Source organism: Excalfactoria chinensis, chromosome 6 (genome assembly GCF_039878825.1).
Source record: "Excalfactoria chinensis isolate bCotChi1 chromosome 6, bCotChi1.hap2, whole genome shotgun sequence".
NCBI classification, from domain to species: domain Eukaryota; kingdom Metazoa; phylum Chordata; class Aves; order Galliformes; family Phasianidae; genus Excalfactoria; species Excalfactoria chinensis.
In genome coordinates, this window is record NC_092830.1 from 2,499,713 (window position 1) to 2,520,606 (window position 20,894).

Genomic DNA, 20,894 nt, shown 5'->3' on the forward strand with positions numbered 1-20,894 from the left:
CATCGGCCCCATTGCTGGGGACATGTGGACAGGACTGCGGTGTTCAGCTGGGGCCCAGGCTGCTCCTGCAGCCATTCCTGTGTGCAGGTTTGATGTTTAACCTCACACTTGGTCTGATTGCAAACAGGATGAAACCACTCCCCCCCCCAGGCAGCGCACACTCCGAAGAAGGAAGTAACGCAGCTGAACCGACAAGAGCTCAAGCTCTGCTTCTGGTGCACGTGTGATCCCGGCCTCCAGAGACACTGCCATGATTGATTATAAAGATCAGGTGTTGCAGCTCACTCCCGCTGTAGCTGGGAGGGTGGCTCCTTGTCTTCCAGGGGCTTCCAGGTGCTCCCACTCCTTCTTCAGCATACAAGCTGAACACACTCTGTCAGCAGTGCCTGACACCAGATGACGGCTCACCCCGGTTCTCTGCATTGCAGCTTGTTTCATTTTCCATCGTCACCCCGCTTACCTCTCTGCAGCCAGCAGAGCTGTGACAACGCGCTGCCCACCCCTTGGGTCGGACCATTGTGCTGATGACATTGCGTCAAATTACACAATTATTAAGAGAAAATTAAACTAGTGAGAACCTCCTGACAATAACTTTACCAAAACACTTTGCCACTTTACATTTCAACCCTTTGCCTTTATCACTACATAGCGTTACATGAATTTACCAAACTGTTACCAACATGTACAGCAGAACATGGCCAAATAATATTTATAAACCTGAAACTGCCTCCTCATTGCCTTCAGTTTCGCATGGAGGAGCAGGTGGCAAAGCACCACAGAACCTCCCCTCACCATGGCACAGTGGTTCAGTGCAGCAGCGCCTCTTCCAGAGAAGATGAAATAGCAGTGGGCCACCATCATGACACGTAACACATCAGAAAGCACAGCTCCAAGAACCTCTACAAGGTGGGGCTTAAGGAAAGAGCAATTAAGCAGACTCTACTCTTAATTAAATTACATTGATGGGGAAAAATAACAATAAGAACAGCATTAAAATGCCTCCAAGAGCATAATTCATACAAAAGAAAAATATATTCAATGAATCATTTTTTTACAGTAGTTACTAACTTTACTCAATGGCACCAGGTTTCAAGTGATGACGTGAAAAAAATATACCAGTAACATTTCCAATTTGCCCTCAAAGTTATTCTAGAAGCAGAATTTCTACCTGCTACTTGAAGGAAGAAGTAAGTGTGAGCTGAGTATCGATGGATCTATACATCTTCTGATTTGGTTTCATTCAAGAAGTAGAAAAGATTTTCCATACTCAAGTTATCTACATATTATGTCTACATATAAAAAAAAAAAGTGTGGATATATACATGTAATACATACACACAGCCCAGCAGCAGGCGGCCGCTGCCCTCACACCACCCCAGAACCTGCTTTAAGGCTACGCAGTGCATCCATAAGGGACAAGACACAGGCAGTTGCTCTTGGTCTGAGCTGTAATTGTTCCACTTCGTGATCTATTGTTACATCTCTAGTTGTGCATGACAAAAACTTCAATAACTTAGCATTTGCTGTATAAAAACAATTCCGGAAACAGAACTCCCTCTTCCAAGGAGTATCCCCCCTCCCAGCCCCTTATGTTGCTTTCGCTAACTGATTATTGAATACAAATCACATCACGTCAGAAACAGCAAGCGCACTCCTTAGCCTTAATCTATAATGACATGCATCAGGTCATCGTGAAGCGTGGCCTTCTTTGATTTCCTCATCTTCTCAATTGCCCTGTGGAGATCCTGCTGTTGCACAGGCCGAATTTCATCTTCATCACGGCTTCAGGATAAAGAAAGAAAGAAAATCAAGAGAGTCATGGTCTCATAGTATCATAGTATCGTGCGAGTTGGAAGGGACCTTAGAGATCATCGAGTCCAACTCCCGGGTTTCGAGCCCCCTGTGTAGCGAAGCGGCACTTCTACCCCTGCGCCACAGGGGGGGGATTCGAACCCGGGCCCTTCAGTGCCGCAAGCAGCAGCTTATACCACTGTGCCACTGGGGGCACACAATTGGGGTCATTGGAGTCATTGGGGTGATGTGTGGCAGCAAGTCAAACAAAGAAGTAATCTCTGAGAACAGCAGCTCTGACTCTGACCCAGCATTACCCTTAGAACATGTCCCTGTCTGTGCAATCGGTCTACCTGCAAGCATGGGAGATAGTCAGAGGAACATAACAGAGCACAGTTCCATGTGTACAAGAGTGTTGTGTTACCAGCGTTTCAAACCAGGAGCACACTGCAGTAATGTTACTCTCCTGCTGGTTTTTGCCAGCTCAAGCTTGACGCCTTGGAACAAACTCTCCTATTTTCATGGTCAAAACGAGTAAGATAACTTATTTGGCTTTTTTGGTTGCATAATGGCAGCTTGTTAAGAACCTCCTGCTTTCTGTCAGTCAGGGCGAGGTGCGACAAAATTGCTAGAATCTGCCACTCGTATCAGAAAACAAGACCTAATAACTGCATGGTATGTAGCACCAAGAGCCTTCCCAACTGCTGCTTAGCTATCATAGCAGAATAAAGGCACGTACTTCTCTTCTTCGCAGGCAGAATTAACATATTCCCTGACACAGAGGAGCGCTGCGTCCCGGCACATTTCTTTCAGATCACTTCCTGAGAACCCATCAGTCTCTTTGGCGACTTGGAGGAGATCTACATGCATGTCCACCTGTCCAGGAACAAGAGAAAAGAGCACGGAAACCCTGAAGTTATTGCTTTGTTCTACGAGTACAACAAATGGTCACCTCCAAGTATTTTTTCCTGCCCTAAGGTGGGTTCTCTTTTTAACATCTTGCCTTTTTGAGAGTTAAGAAGAAAATTATTTGATTTGAGTTCTGGTCTGAACTCTCCCAGGTAACCAATTTCATTAAATGAAAGTGATGTTCCATCCAATAGATCTCTGAAGCATGAACAAGCAACCACATGTGAACCATCACACTGGTACTGTCTGTTACTCACAAAATTCCTGGGCAGTTTCAGAAGCCTGATGGCTAGAAAACAGGATCACAGAAATAACAACTCAGTTTCCCCAACACCCTCATGAGTTCCTTGCAACTCACAATGAACACCACTCCATGGATCCCCTTTCTTAGCCACGGCCTTTTTAGTTTGTTTTTAACACTTTCTTTGACCAGTAATACAGTAAGACAGGAAAAAGTTTACCTTTTGTTGTTGCCACCTCTCAGTGCACAGTAAGAACTTCAAAAGCTGTTGGTTGAGTTACTGAACAAACCCTATTTTATACAACTATAAAAGGGGAAACCTGGATGGAAAAGAACACCTCCAATCCCATGCACTGGCTCAGACTAGACTCATTCTGATAAGAGATCTCATATTTATTTATCCAGCTTACAGCTCCTTCCAGCAGATTTTCCACGTACCCATGTTTTCCTTTCAAGAAGCTGCAAAGATGGAGTGATGGCATGACAGCATCAGTGGACAAAGGAAGGGCAATCGATGCCATCTACCTGGACCTGTGCAAGGCCTTTGACATGGTCCTCCACCACATCCTTATCTCTAAATTGGAGAGATATGGTTCTGAAGGGTGGACTACTCAGTGGATACAGATCAGTTGGAAGGTTGCAGCCAGAGGGCTGTGATCAATGGTTCTATGTCCAGGTGGAGGCTGGTAACAAGGAGTGATCCCCAGGGGTCTGTCTTGGGACCAGTGTTCTTTAACATCTTTATCAGTGACACAGATAATGGCATTGAGTGCACCCTCAGCAAGTTTGCTGGTAACATCGAGTTGTGGTGTGGATACAGCAGAAGGAAGGGAAGCCATCCAGAAGGACTTTGATCAACTTGAAAGGTGGGACCTTGTGAAACTAATGAGGTTCAACAAAGCAAAGTGCAACATTTTGCATTTGGTTTCAGGAGAATCCCAGGTATGTATATAGACTGGGAAAAGAATTCCTTAAGAGTAGCCCTGTAGAGAAGAACCTGGGGGTTCTGGTTAATGACAAACTGACCATGAGCCAGCAGTGTGCTCTTGCAGCTCAGAAGGCCAATGGTACCCTGGTGGTATTCCAGGTGCTTGGTCTACCTTATGCTCTCTCAAGGCCACATTCAGAAGCTGTTCGAGGTTTCCCTTCAATGCCATAAGAGCAAGGTGCTTGAACTCACAGGCCTAGCAGTCCAGGCAAGGGATCTGCAGAGTCTACTTGCATACAAAGGCTGGCTGCAGATACTGGGGGAGCCTGCAATAATGTCTGTTATTTGGCACACCTTCCTAACAACTCCTGAAGGAGTACTGATTTGGAACCACAGTTTGCAAGAGAAGGTTTAATTTGTTCGATGCTTGCTGCAAATAGGTCAGATTTTCCTCCACAACTCCCCTGGCATTTAGCATCAGTTCAGTTTTTGTATATTGTCAATCTGCATTCCAGTCCAACACAAATGATGTCAAATGACCACTTGAAATATCTGCCATTCATGATGAGGAGCTGCAACTTCGAAGCCTCTTAAAAATATCATTTGTTTAAAAAAATAAAGAAAAACTTAATTTTTTTAGAATATACATCAACAGACCCCTCGCAATATTAACTTGATGAAAATAAGTTCTGTAAGATTTCTAGATGCACTCACTGCTCCTTTTCTCCTCATCTTGCAACCCAGATGGTGACAGGAATAATACATTTAATATATATGATATAATTTCTAAAAACATCCATAGTTGTTTTCCTGAAAGGAAGTATGAACTATGAATCAAAGTGGAAAAGCAGCACTGTCAAAATAAGTCATTCCTTCATTCTGAATGGGAGCCAACAAATCACCGAGCTGAAGAAAATCAGAATGTCTTCTTTTCCTGAGTGAATGATGCTTCATAATATTTCTTTCACTGATCAAAGCTATTTCCAATCATGGTTCACCTTTAGCTGCATCTTTAGTGAGATGAACACATCTCGTTTTAAGACAAGAAAATGAGGACAAAGAAGTTATTTTCCTCACTGGCTCTCCCTTAAACCAGTAGGGAACTCTACTGCTTCAGTTTGACACCACACTTGAGAGTACAGAAGATTCCTAGGTTACAATCAGGAATACTCCGGTAGATCACTGCTACCTTATCTCAAGAAAATCAATTACAAAATATTTGCAACAATTTGCATGTGCTCACGACAACAGTATTACAGTAAATTAACCATTAAGAGGAGTCTACTTACATTTTCATTTTTCAGAATTAGCTTCAAGATTGCTTCTCTTTGTTTCAGAGCCTTAAATGAGAGATTAAAGTTATTGGAAAACAAAAATAAACGTAAACAATATCTTGCACTAAGTGGGCTTTTGGTTCAATTTCAGTGACAAAATCTGATTCCTCAAATGGGAGACATGAAACACAATAAGGAAACCTATCTGACAGCAATTAGGGAAACCACTCAGCAAAATCTAGGGCACTCTGACTCCAGGAGCACATACAGTTGAACACGTGAGCATAAACATTTATGTGAACTATAGGGAAAGAGAAATGCACTGCTGTGTTTAGTCTTACTTTGCCCTAAGTACAATCACCTGTCCCCAGAATGTCGGTTATTATACCCTCCTCTCTCCTTCAAGACTAAGTATCATGTATCTAGAAACTGATGTCCCTCAATCTGGTTGTCACCCTGCCCCATAAAGCAGTGTACACAGAGAATTCTGTGCCTTTTGTGGTTGTTTACAAGTTAAAACTAAGCTCACCCCAAAAGGCAGCCGGTGAAGTGAGCTGTCACTCACCTCGGCGCCACTGCCTCTGAAGTTCTTTGTTTAATAAGTTGTTTTCTAAGATGCTGCTCCTGGTACAGACCTTTTGGCCCATGCCCTGACTGCAGCCATCTGATTTACTCCCTCCCAGAATTCAGTAATTACCATGCACTGCAGAGGAGACAGCTAATGTACTCAGAAAGAAGGCAAAACTTCAATAGCAAAGCTGCACTGGAAAACAGCACAGTATTACTAGCATGAAGAGTGCCCAGTGCCAACTGCTGTGAGCACAGATGGTATATAACCAGGTCTTATGCGAAGGACTTTCTTAAGCTACATAAAAATGTACAAAATTAGTTTATTCTGTATTTTTTATCCCACAGCAAGGAAAGAGTGACTGAGTACAGCATCTAGATGGGATGGAAACTCTCAGGACAGACAGATGGAGTTCTTTTAGGTAGAAGAACAAAGGAACCAGCTTTTTCTGGGAAACTTCACCTTAAAAGCAGAGTTCTACATGTTTCTATAAACACTAAAAGTGGATCAAAACAATACTCCATCTCTACCTCTTTGAAAAAAATCAACCAGATACATGCCTTTTGTGGCTGATAAAGTATTTGCCTGTTGCTAGTCCCCAGGCACTGTTTCAGCAAAGTGGGCAGGACTTACAGGTTGGTTGATATGAAAGCGGGTCGGCATCCTTCTCATTATTGCAGAGTCCAGGTCCTGAGGACGGTTGGTGGCTCCCATCACAATGACCTGCATACACAAAACAACAGCTTAGCCTGATACCTGACTTTAAAAACATTATCATACTGCAATTTCAGAACAAAAAACGTGACTCTTCCACACTTTATCAAGAGCATCAACAAATAAATGACATAAGGCTTCTTGGTACTGATTTAAACAACAGGATTTAATCACACAGCTCACAAGAGCATTGGTACCACACAGCACCACCTGGGTGGAGATTTTTATGTGAGTGTGATGCCCTTTGATCCCAGTTTGAAAGTTCAAACACTGAGCTGTAACTCAGAGCTTTTGGCTGTAGGCAGCGGTCTGGGAGGGACTTAAAGAACGTACATTGATCAGGTATGAAAAATCTTTTCATTTTTATGCAACTTTAAAGGAAAAAAAAAAGGAGGCAATTAGTTCTCCAAAAGGACCAAATGGGCAGTTTGGTGCTAAAATGTTCTTTCCTCTTTTTTTTTTTTTTTTTTTTTTTTACCTTTAGAAAGCATTACAAATGGAGCAGAACAGATATACCTTCAGCATACCTGTGGTACACCTACAGCATACTGAAGGAGCAGCACGGTAGGTGTGTATAAGCCAAGTTCCACACAAGGAGAGTATTTACCTCATTTGACTGGATTGCAGTTGTTAGTTTAAGGACAAATTTACTTCCCACTGACATCAATCTTGTATTCTCATTTGTTATTTTAAGTTATGTACATTGTAAATACTCAGTCACAACAGTGAAAAATGTCCGGAAAATAAATTTCCTATCAATAGACCTTCCTGACACACTCCTGCTCCTTTGTCTGGGGTCACTGTTCTGCAACGAGCCCTGGCACCTCCTGCATCAGAGCCGCCCTGCCACCTAGAGGCTTAATTGCATGGTGGCAAACTGCTACACAGAAAAAGCCAAAAGGGTTCGTTTTCAGCTGGGGCTCAGGCAGTCTTAACCACAACTCTGTCTAAAAAGGGTTGTGCATACAAATTCCGTGGGCCTGCTTGCGTGCCCAATGCTTGCTGACACAAGAGGCGCCACTGCACCCCTGCTGTGCTTCCTAAGGGTCTGTCAGGAAGGGTCTGAGGGTCTGTCTGCATTACACTCAAGGTAGTTTCCCTCTGCACCAGGGCTAGGAGCCTTCCCAGAGCTGGCTTTGTCAAACATAGGCTCCTCTAAGCATGAATGCAGCAACCAGGGCTTGCAGCTTTGAGCAGGGTAGCCCCGTCATACTCAAGATGACACTAGGTTCAGTCCAAAGCTGAAGACACTTTTCAGCTGCAATCAGCAAAGGAAAAAGCAGTGCTCATTACGGCGCTTTTACAATATCCTTCTAACACTGGCAATTTTTTGTACAGTAATAAAAGCCAAATTTAGTCATTGCTCAAAGGAAATTTGTTTGACAAGAATCAGACAAGCAACCCAAACCTCCTAAGAAAACATTGGTATGAAACAAAAGAGCCCTATGAGCTCGCTGTCATAAAAGAGATGATCCACACGTCAAAACCACTGCTTCAGGAACACTTCCCAAGCACGTCAAAGGGAGGAGCCTGAAATACTGTACCAAAAGAAAACACTCCTGCTAAAAAAGCTCATCAGAAACCTGAATCAATCCCAGTGTCACCAATCAATTTCTTGCATTGCATTTTATTCCCGTGGCTTCCCGCCATGCAGAGTCATAGCAAGTAAGGCACAACGATAACTTGCTCAGGCTCAGCACGCTGAGCTGGGGATATTGTATATTGGCCACATATTGTCTTACTGCACGGAACAACTTGTCAACAAAAAAATTTAGGGAACTTGATGCTGACTCAAAGATTAAGAATTTCAGTCTAATACTTATCTAAAGCTAGTCTGATGCTCTTCTGAAAACAAAATAACCTACCTGCAACTGAGGTGAATACTCACATTTTTAATACCTTTCCTGAAATCAAAGGCTCGCTTCACCTGATGAAAATTTTGTTGGCAACCTGTGTTTCCAAACAGTTCAAAATTCCAAATTTTGGAGCCTGAGTTTTAAAGCTGCATTATTGAGACTTACGACACTTCTGAAAGTAGCAGCTCTAAATTGAAAACAAAACAGTATTCTGAAGACGAAAAATAATTCCTTAATATAATTCATTTCATTCCCATAATACATGGGCATTCATGAACAGGTAGAGAAATTCTTTTTGCAATTAACATGCAACCTGTTACCCCTTCCCAAATGATCCAGCACACCACAGCAGGAATGAAAGAATCCCACTGCTTTTCTCTCTGCTCACCTGGCAGTTGTAATCGGTGTCCAGGCCATCCCAAAGACTCATGAACTGAGCTTTCATCATAGCTGTTGCTTCATGGTCAGAGCTGGAACGACTTCGCAAGAAGGAATCTGTATTAAAGGATTCAGCAAAGTAGTAGACTTACAATCCTGCCTTGTTTTTAAAATAAATGCTGTCAACAAATGAAGAATATTTAAAGGAATCATAGAAGCACTCAGGTTGGAAAAGACCTTAAAGATCATCGAGTCCAACCACAAACCAGTTCAACCATTTCTTATGATGAACACAGCAGAGGAGTCTTATTGCATTTTTAAGCTTACCTTTTATGTTACATCACCCAAGTATGTAACTACCACATGAGATGGTTCCAAATCTTAGCTCCTAATTTTCACTTTCCCAAATTCATAGAAACTTAAATTCCACTTCAATTTCTTATGTAGAGATGGAATCATTAGAAAACCCCAAAGCACAAGAGAACAGCAAGTTGCAGGACTGGTGTGAAGCAGGCTAGGCATTTTTGTTATGCAGAGCTCTAATTTTTTTAGGAGCTGCCTAAAGAACTTCCACCAGGTAGGAAAAAGCACATTTTTCCTATGTACAGGCAGGACATAAACATATCCTAAGAAAGCAGTACTTCATAAACACAAACTGCAAAAAAGCTTTGTCATGCAGTTTCTACAAACTGCACAGTTCACTCTGTGAAATGCCGGTGCTATGAGAAAGCTTAGTTTCAACTAAGCTGCTTAAAGACAACAGTGGCAAGCCCAGCTGCATAGAACAACTGCACTTTTGCTGCTTTCCTATTCCTATTCCTTTTGCTGCTTTCCTATCTGGTGTTCCCTTCCTATTTCATTAGCCTTATTATATTATTATTCCCAAGCTTTTCTAATCCCATATTTTATTGCCCATAGCGTGCCTTCTTGGAAAAAAGCTACTCAGTGTTGAAGTGTCATTTTTTTTCCCCTTAGAGAAGAAAGGTTTTCCTAATTAGCCCAACAAAAAAAAAATACGCAGCAACTTACTCTTAATTTCCTGCACTGACACAAACAGAAACACGATTCTTCCTGCTTTGCCAGGATTACTTTTCAATACCATTTGTATTACTAAATCTTGCGTCACTACCATTCTTCTTAGGGAAAAGCTGACAATAGATCAATATAACCATCAACTTGAACCTACAGTTCAATGGTACGCCTCTATCACTACTTACAAAGTGCACAGATTTTTACCTATTTCGTCGATAAAAATGATGGATGGTTGGAGCTTTATAGCAAGGGAGAAGACAGCAGCAGCCAGTTTCTGAGACTCTCCGTACCATTTGTCAGTCAGCGTTGAAGGCTGGAGATTAATAAATCGACAACCTGCTTCCTTTGCTGTAGCTTTGGCGATCAAGGTTTTGCCACAACCAGGCGGACCGTAGAGAAGAACTCCTGCAAAAGTCATGGGTGCTAATGTCCTCTGGTTGCAATGCAGAAAACATGCTTTGGCACAACAGACACGAGAGTACCCAGGATTGTATTCCATCCAAGTTTTGAGAGGAAGCCAAGTTGCACAGTGTGTTCCATCATATCAAACACATTTAAGATATCCCTATTACAAGATCAAAACTAAGAGCACACTCTCTCTCTTTCTCTCTCTCTCTATATATATACAGTGAAATTGAAAGAAGACATTAGTCTGGAAGATGAGTGTTTTATTACCATGACTGTAAATGCTACATAAGACTAAAAATATATTTATTTCTTATAAGCATGATGGTAGGCCTTGTTAACAGCTTCAAGTTCACTAAGAAAGCTTAGTACAGAGGGGTTTAAAAACAAAAAGGAGCCCACAAACATTTTAAACATATCATGCACAAAGGAAGTATGATGCCTCTCGTTACTTTTAAACTCACTGTATTGAAAGAAATCACAGTAATGTTTTCATAACACAGTTGTAAAGAAATCAAGAAATATCAGTAAAGGCTGAAACAGATAAATACTGTTTGTTTTTTTTTCTGTTTATGCAATTGATGATCAGAAAAATAACTAATTCCTATTAACACTTGATGCAAGCCACTAGGAAAACAGGGAGCTTGTCTTATACGGAAAGAATGCTTAAGAAAAATTAATTCTTCTCCTTCCATTTATTAGATCATTAGAACAATTTTCTAGACAGATTCTATTTGTGATTAAAGAGAGAGTAGCCAAGAGAAAACTAAACCAGTTACAGAACTGTTTCATTTTCCATCTCCTGGTACATGAAACTGAGAGGAGATGGCCACAGATATAGGCAGCAGTTAGTTTTCAGGGAATTCTGGGAAGGCCAAATTCTGGGGATCAGAGTAGGAACAACAAAATTTGGCATTTTGTCCAACACCACAGGTTCAAAATCTGTGTGTTTTCAAGAAGCATACAGCAAATATGACCAGCAGTATTCTATCACAGATAGTTCTGATCTACCCAACAGCCTCAATATTATCCAGATCAACTCCAGAGAAAATCGAGGGAACTCCAAAATAAAAATGATGCCTTTAAGGACTGTAATTTTAGCATTAGGAACAGAGAGCTGTGTACAAGATCAGCTTAAAGCAAGTATTCACATTTGTGACATGTGTTTCTATGATACTACAAAAGAACACTGATAAAGCGTACCAAGTTGTATAGCAAATGACAAGATGAGGTCTAAAAAGGACAAAACTTCCATAACTTAAGTGGTTAAAAACGCAAATTGTATAGATTAATGCACTAAGATGCAACATTAATAACTAAGAAGCAATTATTGCTTCATAATTAATATGAAACATTCACTAGAACTTACTTTCATGGCAATAGAAGAGGGAAAACTGGAGGGATATCCCTGGCATCAGTCCTGTTATACGTTGGAGCTATCAGCCCACCTCCTCCTTCCTAAGTAATTCTAATGTGGTTTTTGTTGTTGTTATTGTTTTTTTAATACCACTACAGAAATTCATAACATATCCTTCTTACCTTTTGGTGGTTGTAAGAGCCTGGAGTTCTCAAACAAATATTTCTTCTTGATGGGCAAGATGACAGTGTCTTTCAAATCTGTAATGACATCATCTAAGCCTGCAATATCATTCCAAGTTACCTGGTGTGGAAAAACAGTATTAGAAGTGACTTTAGTCCCCACCAAGAAAGCATACTCACAAATTTATGCAGTGCTGGGCCTTCCAAAACAAACAAACAAAAATCCAAACAAAAAAGAAAAACAAAAAACCCAAAGATTAAAAGTTCTATTCCTAACGATGTCACCTTAGTTTTAAATTCCAGAATCACTTTCTGTGTATTTCCACAGACACATGCAAAATAATGTCATCCAAAGAAAAAAAAATAACACCTTCCAAGTCTGAAGTGCTTTAATAGGAATAAAGTGGAAAACATCTTACATGCATGCTTAGTGGGTCAACGAGATGTGCAGCAATACTCATTTCGTATTCAGAAAGCTTGACATTTTTCACTCCAATTTGTTTCATTAGCTTTTCAGCCTAAGGAATAAAACACAAAGAAAATCAGAGGGGGAAGCAGATGATAACATAATTCAAAAATTAATTTTTGAAGGACTGCTACTTGGAGTCTGACAGTTAGAAATACAAACTTCTCAGTCAATTGCATCAGAAAAGCGTCTAAATCCTTCCAAAGAAGAAAGTTCTGCTGTCTCCAAATTACGTGCTGTCACTTCAGTGAAACAATACTGCTGCATCAATGAGGAATCACTGTATTTTCAAGGAAAGGAGAGAGAGAAAAAAGAAATGCACCGAAGCCAGATATTTTTTCTAAGCATTCACTGTTTTCTTTCTCCCACTTTATAAGTCATTTGTTGTGGCAACATACTTTTGCCATTTGTTTTCTTTTTACGCTCAAACCTGTGGTTAGATCTGACGTGCTTTTGGGATACTGCAACCTCTTACATAACACCTGGCACCAGCACAATTCTGAAAGCTGATTTTTAAAGTGGACCAGTAAGATTTCATTTAAAAGGAGGAAAAACAAAACAGAATTAGGTTGCTCAAAACTACTGTTTGAATATGTGAATTGGAATCAGATCTAACAAACAAATAAATAAATAATTTTTGCAATATTTGCTTCAATACTTTCCAAAGGAAACCTTTAACATCTGGTACACAAAGGCACCTACACCTTTTCTAAAAGCATTAACACCCACATGTACCTCGTTCCAGTCTATCATAAGGAACAAGGCTTCCCCTTTTTTCTCCCCTTTCCAGGGCATTTTGACTGCCACCAGGTGAAGAGACAAGCTGCAGTTGTTCTTGAAAAAACATTTGGACAGCAGCATTTTTCTTTGCCACGAGCTACTCCAGCCCTGCCTCTGCCATTAAGTTGCCAAAAAGCAGCAGAGAACTAAGTTATTTCTGGTCAAGGTTTTTAACAAGCAAGAGAGAGCTGCTGCTTAGCAAAGCTGTCAGAAGCAGAAGAGACAATGGGACCGTGCACTTGCAGATAATTAGAGACAATATCGCACCACAGTTCAAGCAGCTTTTCCACTACTATGAGCTAGAGATTTTAACTTGTAACAAGATGTAAGCACTGAGAACCCTAATAACTCGGATCCTGTACTAAAATACACTTTCCAGCTTTTTATTATTCCACACTCACAAGCTCTCTTTAATTATTTCAGTGGCTAATCCTAGCCCAGTTTTCAGATGAAACGGTGTTCCACAAAAATATTTGTGGATAAAATCCTACCTGTTTCTGAGCTTCTACTTTTTGCTTTCTGGTAGGGTCGATGGCATCAACCATCCATTTAATGGTGAAGTACGTTACAGCACCAAATATTGTTAAACGAAAGATCAATCCAACCACTTCGTTCCGGCTTAGGGGGCGTGAAAATGTTTCGGCGTGGACCATCCTGCCTCTCAATGCTAAATGCAAACAAAAGAGAGAGAGAAAGGAAAAAAAAAAAGTTAAAGCTAAGAAAACACCTACTTTGTATTTAACCACCTTTTTGTCAGATCTATTTCCACACAGATGTGGAGCGCAAAGTTCACAAAGTTACCAGGAAGTACCTCAACAGCAGCACAAAAAAGGTAAAACGAAGAAGCTGAGCTCCGCAGGGCTGCAGGCAGTGACAGCATGGTTTCACTTCTACTTTCAGTAAGCAGAGAACAAAGGACAAGCATCAGCTGGGGCCTAGCTGGACTGACGGCAAGAAAAACGGTCCCGGCTTCAGTCTTAAGACATCTGCATTCCTTTTGGCCCTATAATACCTCCACAGAAAGACTGCCTCGGTGCCAGGTGCACATTCCCTTTAAGACTGAAGCGTTATGTCTTGTTGACCTAAGAATGCTATGTCACAGAGATGTGATAACCACACTGCTTACACGGAGAGCTCCGTTCCCTAAGAGGAAGCTGAAGGGAAAGTCATCCAGGTGCCACGCACAAGAGAGATCCACGGCTTGCATTAATACCCCTGGGCAACGGAACAGGCTGGACTGGCACACGGCTCTCAGGGGAAGGGCCGACTACTGCCAGACCCGAAGCCAGAAAGTACAGCACCTTCAAGTCAGAGCAATGGAGAGGAAAAAATCTCCCTAAAACACAGACAAAAAGCCCTAAAAATCGGGGTCCTGCAGCCTTCATCTACCTTCCACACAGCCGCGGGTTTCTGAGAACCCCGGAGCTCGCTGCAAGGGCAGCACCACCTCCAGCTGCCCCAGCTGACCTCCAGGGCAAAACTCCCTCCCCACGTTCTCCTTCATCCCCCGCCCCGGGATGGCGGCCCGCTCTCACACAGGGACGAGCGCAGTGTCACGCGTGGCTCCCCTTTACCGAGGCCCCGCGGCGCGCCCAGCTGCCCGCAGCCCGGCTCCTCCTATCCCGAGGACGCCCTGAGGCAGCGTGCTGGGCCCGGCCTCGCCGTCAGGGCCGCGCCGCCCGCCCTGCCTTCCCGCAGCCCCGAGCGTACCGAGTACCGACGGCGCGACCGCGCTCCGGCCGCTCCCTCACCTGGCCCGGGGCCGCTCCGAGCGACGCGCAGCCGCAGCACGCTCCGAGCGGCTCAGAAGGGGGCGGCGGCGCGGCCCGGCGCGGTAAGAGCCCGCTTCCCGCTCCGGCCGGCAGCCGCCGCCGCGCACCAAGGTTCCGGCCCGCCTCGGCTTCTCACAGGGCGGGCCTGGTGCTGCGTGCTGAGAGTGCCGGGCGGTGTCGGGGTGCCGCTCCGCGCTGCGTGCCCGGTCACACAGCCGCAGGCGGATAGCGATACACGGCGGTGCCGTCTGAGGCGGGCATTCGGTGAGCAGACATCAGCGGCCGGCTCTCCTCTCGAGGGCCTGAGGTGGAACTGCATCACAGCCACCCGTTAAGAGCAATTCGCCGTTCTTCCTGCGCTTCCCAGCCCCCATCCTTCCCAAACTCGTAACTTTTTACAGCAATTTACAACTTCGCGTAGCTATTTATTGCTTTTTACAGCTCTGCAGGACGTGGCAGGTGGCACATCACCAAGGCAGTGCGGCGTGGCCGTTTGTGGCCATGGTGCACTGAAATGCAACCATCAAACGGCCACTGACATACATACATAGATCTCCACAAATAGGTGTGTTTGTTTATATAAAAGCGTAGGAAATGCCCAAAAGATATTTAACAAAGAATGAATGTTTAACCAGTGGTTCAGCTTCCAGACTGTTCTCACTCTGTGGCTGAAGCAGTCCCTGTGGGACTCCTAGAATTGCTACAGCAAAGATACATCACTGTATATTGGAAAGGTGTTAGGAGGGGATGTGGGACTTGTGTTTTCAAGAGCAGTTAGTTAGCTTGTCATACAATGTTAACTTTACTACAGGGCATTTTGAATCATCATCCCTTGTACAAAAATGCAGGAGTTCCTTCACCTACAAACAAGCCTACTGAGCTTTCTTGTGGCCACTGCAGCTACTGCATTTAACTCTCCCCAGATAAAGAGTTCCTGTAGTGGATCTGTTTAGTGCTGATACCTGGGCACACTGCACTGACCCAGGTGGGACAGATATGTCCCATATAAACCATCCGCCATCATATCAGTGATGCATGGAGCTTTCATCATTAAATCAAAGTATATATGTATATATATGTAATACACATATCATATATATAACATATATAATATATATATACAGTATAATATATATAATATATAATAATATATATATAATATATATAATATGTATACACATAATTCTATGTAGATTGTGAGAGCAATTTACCTTTGATTATTTAAAAGTGAGCTAGACATAATCCTTGATGATGACAGCTGTTGTTATTGAGACTTGAGTTTGTTTCCGTACGTCAATAGAGGTTCTGGTAATTGCCCCTCTTGAATAGGAAAAGAACAATCAATTGTTTCACTGTCTGTATTTCATGTACCAGGAAAATGCTGTTGTGTTTGAATCACTGCTGCTGTAGGAAAATATTTAGGACCCTTCTGTTTTTTCTCCCACTCTTAAAATATGACATCTGTTTTGTTGCAATTAAGGATAAGCGCAAACACACACAAGTAGTAAAAACTTGAAGCCTACATTTTCTCACTGCTATTCGGCAGCTGTAGCATGAGCTCTTGAAAGAAACCCTCTGCTGAAAAACACATTTAATTTTTTTTAATGAGATGTCAAGCGGGGTCAGGTTGCAGGTATTGTATGGAATCCATTGGGCCCTGATTTCTCACAGTATGGAGATATTATTATTTCTTAACCAAATATTTCTTAAGAGCAGTGGGAAATACTGAATTCATTCTGCTCTACTAAATACACTTTCAAGGCCTTTGTGTCTTGGGCTGAAGTCTCAACACTAGGACTTGCTCTCCAACCTAATCTGACAAATGCCTCCGTACCTCTTCCATCACTGGACCTTTCCCTCTTTGCACAGAACTGACTGTTGCAAGTGTTGCTCTGCCATCACTGAGGACGCGTGAGCTTAAGTTCTAACATTTCAAATCCAAAGTATGGATAACATGGTTTGCCTCCAGAAGATTACAGTTCCTCAGTATGGCACTAGGAGGTCACTGTAGAGACCTAGCATGGTTTAAGAACTTCTAAGTTACTAGAGGAAATGGGATGCTTGGAAACAGTTTTGATAACTGCATTATATACATATATAAATATATGTTTTGTTATTATTTTCCCACAAAAAGCTCTGCTGGGCTTCAGCTACTCGTGTACCAAAGACTTCAGGCATCAGAGATTATATTTTTATATTTGCAGCCAGTTCTTCCAAGAATTTCTCCTCTTTCCCCTTAAGCCCATGTAAACTTCTGGCACCCATAGCATTTTGTGCTAAAGTTCCACAGTTTAACTTAATGGATTTGTTAAGGCAGGTCCAGAGGATCGCCAGTGATGATGTTCAGAGGGTGGTGCAACTCTCCTTTGAAGACAGGCTGAGAGAGTTGGGGTTGTTCAGCCTGGAGAAGAAGGATTCAAGGAAACCTTGCAGCAGCCTTCTAGTACCTAAAATGGGCTGGAGGGAGGCTGAGGACATTTTCTTTGTCAGGGGATGTAGGAATAGGACAAGATGAGATGGTTTTAAACTAAGAGAGGGGAGATTTAGGAAAAACATTAGGAGGAAATGATTCACTCAGAGTGGTGAGACCCTGGAACAGAGTGCCCAGAGAAGTTGTAGATGCCCCATCCCTGGAAATATTCAAGACCAGGCTGAATGAGGCCCTGGGCAGCCTTATCTAATTGGAGGCAATGAACCTACAGCAATGGGGTTGAAGCCCAGTCATCTTTAAGGTGCCTTCCAACCTGAGCCATTCTGTATTTCTATGACATAACACTAATTACCGCTCTTTGCTGTTCTGAATTTATCACCAGCTAGTTTCATCTGCGGTCCCTACATTTTATACAGAAGAGATGGCAAAGAAAGGTAGACCCTGACCAACCTTTTTGAAGTTTGGGAGAGGAACGGTATGGTCTCACTGCACACAGTAGCTGACCCCAAAATAGCTGCCAACATGACAGGGAAAACAAGGCCGTAAGAGATCTTCGGAGCACTATTCCTAACAGACTTTAGAAGGGATTAATACCATTGTCCTTGTGTCCAGCAAGATACTGTCAAGAACACCGTGATCTGTTCTGGTAATGTATATTGAAAAGAAAGAATACTGAAGCAGGAGCAGCAAGCCACTTCTGAGACCAGTCAGATAAAGGCCAGGAGAAACTGTAAACACACACAGGGTAAAAAGGGCAAAATGCTATGGAGTAGGAGCTATTTAAGGCCAACACTGGTACAAGAACATGTGGATACAAACCAGCCACAAATATATTTAGCATGAAAATCTGAAGGAGGTTCTGGGAACAGCTTCCCAGTGGGAATAATGGTGGCAAAAGATCTTAAGATGAAACTTGATACGTTTATGACAGAATTATATAATATAGCATTTGCAAAGTCTGAAAGCTACAGCAACCCAGGAAACCCCTCCACCGTACCAGTTTATTTTGAGTTCTTAAAAGCAAAGCATAACATTTCACCCTTCCATTCCTCCTCTGCCCCAACCAGCTGCATCTGGACCTCTCTTAAAAAGCTTGTTTAAGACTGAACAAGACACTGAAATTATCCATTTGAATTGCATCTTGCTGTTCCTTAGGGAGATTTTGTAAAGTATCACCTAGCGTGTGTATGTATAACTTGCTATTCGTCTTTTCCAGGATGCTACATTTTATTCACCCTCACCAAAGTGCTGCTTACCATCAAAATTCCCCCAATATCCAGCCAATGTGTAAGCCAGCATTACTTTGCTCAGGCTGATAGCCGTTCCCCAGGTAATGCAGTCACTGAGCAAACCAGACATTCTCTGCCGGTATTCCTGTGACGGCTGCATTCCCTGTGCTGACTGGTCTAGCCAAATACCCACTTCCTCGGCAGGGTGTCTTCTCCTACGCCTCAGAAACACCTGCAGTAGGTGTATGAGTTAGAGCCGGGATCTGCTCTCTAGGGAGACACCTGCCTGATCGATGCCATCTGCTTTGGCACATCCTGTCGTTCCTAAAGGGAGTGGGGCTCACGGGTTCTCCCCCTCCCACCAAGCTGCTCCTTGCTATGATGCGTTTCTTCTATCTGGATAGGAAACGGATTCTCTCCCCACGCAGCAGGGCTCCACTCTGCTTCCGCTCCTCTCAGATTCCGGGAGATATCCCTCACCCTATTCATAAAGAACTGCCTTCTCGAAGGCTTCCTCCGGCGCAACGCTACCGCTGACATCCGGGCCCCGGGGCTGCTGCAGGGGGCAGCAGGCGCCCACTCAGCGCCCGCTCAGCCCGGAACGAGCCGGGGGCCAGCCCAGCCTGCGCGAGCGCTGCCCGGGGGCGGGGAAGGCGACTCGGAGTCGCTTCTCACCGTCCCGTGGGGAACCACCGAAGACGGCCGGCCTCGAAAAGGCCGCGGGAGAAAAGCTCCGGCCGAGCGGCGCGGCAGGGCCGATCCCCGCAGAGAAGCGGAGCGCCGCCCGCAGCCGCCCGCCCCTCCTGCGCGCAGCGCTGCGCCTAGGCCGGCCCGGCCACTTCCGCCGCGGGGGAGGGGCCGCCGCGAGCGCAGCGGGCAGCCCACGTGACGGTCGCAGCACCGCCGCGCCGAGCCGCTCTCCGTCCGTATCCCTCCGCCCGCCCCCCCGCCCAGCCCCCGCCGAGGGCGCAACGCCGGCTCCCGGGGGACGGCGCGGCGGAGGAGCGGCGCGTGTCGGGGCGGGGGCGCTCGGGACGGCGCGGCGCGGTGGTGGGAAGCGGCGGGGCGGCGATATGGCGGGGACTACTTTTCCGGGGTGGCGGAGGGGGGCGGAGCGGAGCGGCCTCCCCTCTCGGAAGCTGCAGCCATGATGGGAGCGTAGCGCTCGCGCGGCGCTGCTGGGCGCGGGCAGTGGGGGTATGAGCCAGGCCGCGCCGCCAGCCCGCACGCCCTGAGGAGCCGCCGCCCCGCCGCCGCCCAGCAGCAGCGCGGCCCCACCGCGCGGCGCCGGACCCGCCGCCGCCGCCGCCGCCCCGGGCGGGGAGCGGGGCGGGGAGCGGGGCCGGGCCGGGGGGGGGCCCGCACCGCTGTCACCATTGCCGGGGCCCGGAGCGCCGGAGAGCTGCTCTCTCCGCCTCGCTCGCCTCAAAGACGGCGGCGGCGGCGGCGGCTCCCTCAGGGACTCGGCCCGGCTGCGGAGCCCCCCCGCTCGGCCGCCCCGGCAGCGGCAGGAGGAGGAGGAGGAGGAGGCGGAGGAGGAGGCGGAGGAGGAGGGGGGGGGCGGCCGCCGGGAGCCGCCGCCGCCGCGGGGGGAGCGGGAGGAGCGGGAGCCGGGCCCTGCCGGGGCTGAGCCCCGGGAGCTGCAGGCCCCGCCGCCCGCCGCCCGGCCCCGCGGCCCGCCCCGGAGCGGCCCCCGCCTGCCAGACATGACCGCCATCATCAAAGAGATCGTCAGCAGGAACAAAAGGCGCTACCAGGAGGATGGCTTCGACCTGGACCTGACCTGTATCCTCCCGGCGCCGTCGAGCCCCGGCGCAGCGCGCCCGGCGATTGCATCAGACCCGCGCCGCGTTACCTAACCGCCGCCGGGCGGGTAACGGAGCGGGCCCGGCACGGAGGGGGCACCGTGGGACCGCCCAGCCGCGGGAACCGCGTCTTTTCCCGTGTGAAGATCGTATCGCGTGTTCACCGGCGGCGGCGGCGCGACGTGTGGCGAACGGGAGCGCGGCCTGACGGAGGGGAGTGCGGTTCTTAGGATGTGTCATCCGTGCGCGGTTCTGGCTAACGAGTCGGAGCGTCGGCTGGCCCGGCTGCTGGGCTGCGGCTGTGGCGGCCCGCGGGGTGCGTGCCGAGTGTCCGCGGGGATGCGGTGTGGGCTGAGCTAGTGGCTGCTGTGGTGGGGAGGCTCTCGGGAAACTGCACACCGGCCCCGAATGTTGAGCCGTCTGGGAGATGCGGTGCCCGGAGCTGGGCGCGCGGCCTGTGGTTGGGCCGTCCTGCGTGGAGGCAGGAGTTGCGCTCCGTGATTTCTGTGGGCCCTGCCAGCTTTGTGTTGGTGTAGTTCCTGTCTTGTCCCGATGCCTTGGTTCCAGCCTTATGTGCGTAGAAAGAGCTCGCTGCTTTACAACGGGGTCAGGGCAAGAATTGCAGTTTTGAGAGCTCGTGTTGTACCAGATGCTCCCGAGGCAGCCTAGTTCTGGGCAGGAGCAGTAGGAGCAGATCGTGATCTTGCTTTAGCGCTTGGCCTAAAGTGGTGATGGCCTGGAGGGTGCTTGACTTCAGCAGGGGACACTGAGCTTTC

General features: G+C 46.0%; 2 protein-coding genes across 5 annotated transcripts in view; one reads left to right on the plus strand and one right to left on the minus strand.

Moving 5' to 3' along the window:
* Positions 1–569: 569 nt before the first annotated feature.
* Positions 570–20,244, minus strand: ATAD1 (ATPase family AAA domain containing 1). Of its 4 annotated transcripts, none has more exons than XM_072339459.1 (10): positions 20,097–20,244; positions 13,373–13,548; positions 12,055–12,153; positions 11,636–11,756; positions 9,896–10,096; positions 8,670–8,776; positions 6,345–6,434; positions 5,159–5,209; positions 2,531–2,667; positions 570–1,782 (listed from the first exon to the last, which is right to left on the minus strand). In XM_072339459.1, the coding sequence occupies exons 2-10, from the start codon at positions 13,532–13,534 to the stop codon at positions 1,662–1,664; spliced, it is 1,089 nt and encodes a 362-aa protein (XP_072195560.1). In that variant the 5' UTR covers positions 13,535–13,548; positions 20,097–20,244; the 3' UTR covers positions 570–1,661. The 4 variants fall into 4 exon arrangements, with proteins under 4 accessions (XP_072195560.1, XP_072195558.1, XP_072195559.1 ...); XM_072339457.1 differs by lacking the exon at positions 20,097–20,244 and adding an exon at positions 14,633–14,771; XM_072339458.1 differs by lacking the exon at positions 20,097–20,244 and adding an exon at positions 14,592–14,707.
* PTEN (phosphatase and tensin homolog) overlaps positions 19,876–20,894 on the plus strand; it is a 43,202-nt gene continuing 42,183 nt past the window's right edge. Inside the window, exon 1 of the mRNA XM_072339461.1 lies at positions 19,876–20,098. Coding sequence (XP_072195562.1) covers positions 20,020–20,098 — 79 coding nt within the window. The 5' untranslated portion in view covers positions 19,876–20,019. The remainder of the gene's footprint in view (positions 20,099–20,894) is intronic.

What these genes read in the sequence shown, in the direction of transcription:
- ATAD1 (XM_072339459.1), bottom strand. Translation starts at nt 13,534, where the DNA reads ATGGTCCACGCCGAAACATTTTCACGCCCCCTAAGCCGGAACGAAGTG. An exon ending in CATTTTTATCGACGAAATAG is followed by an intron (nt 8,777 to 9,895) that starts GTAAAAATCTGT and finishes CCTTTAATACAG; the next exon opens with ATTCCTTCTTGCGAAGTCGT. An exon ending in TAATTCTGAAAAATGAAAAT is followed by an intron (nt 2,668 to 5,158) that starts GTAAGTAGACTC and finishes GTTCCTGGACAG; the next exon opens with GTGGACATGCATGTAGATCT.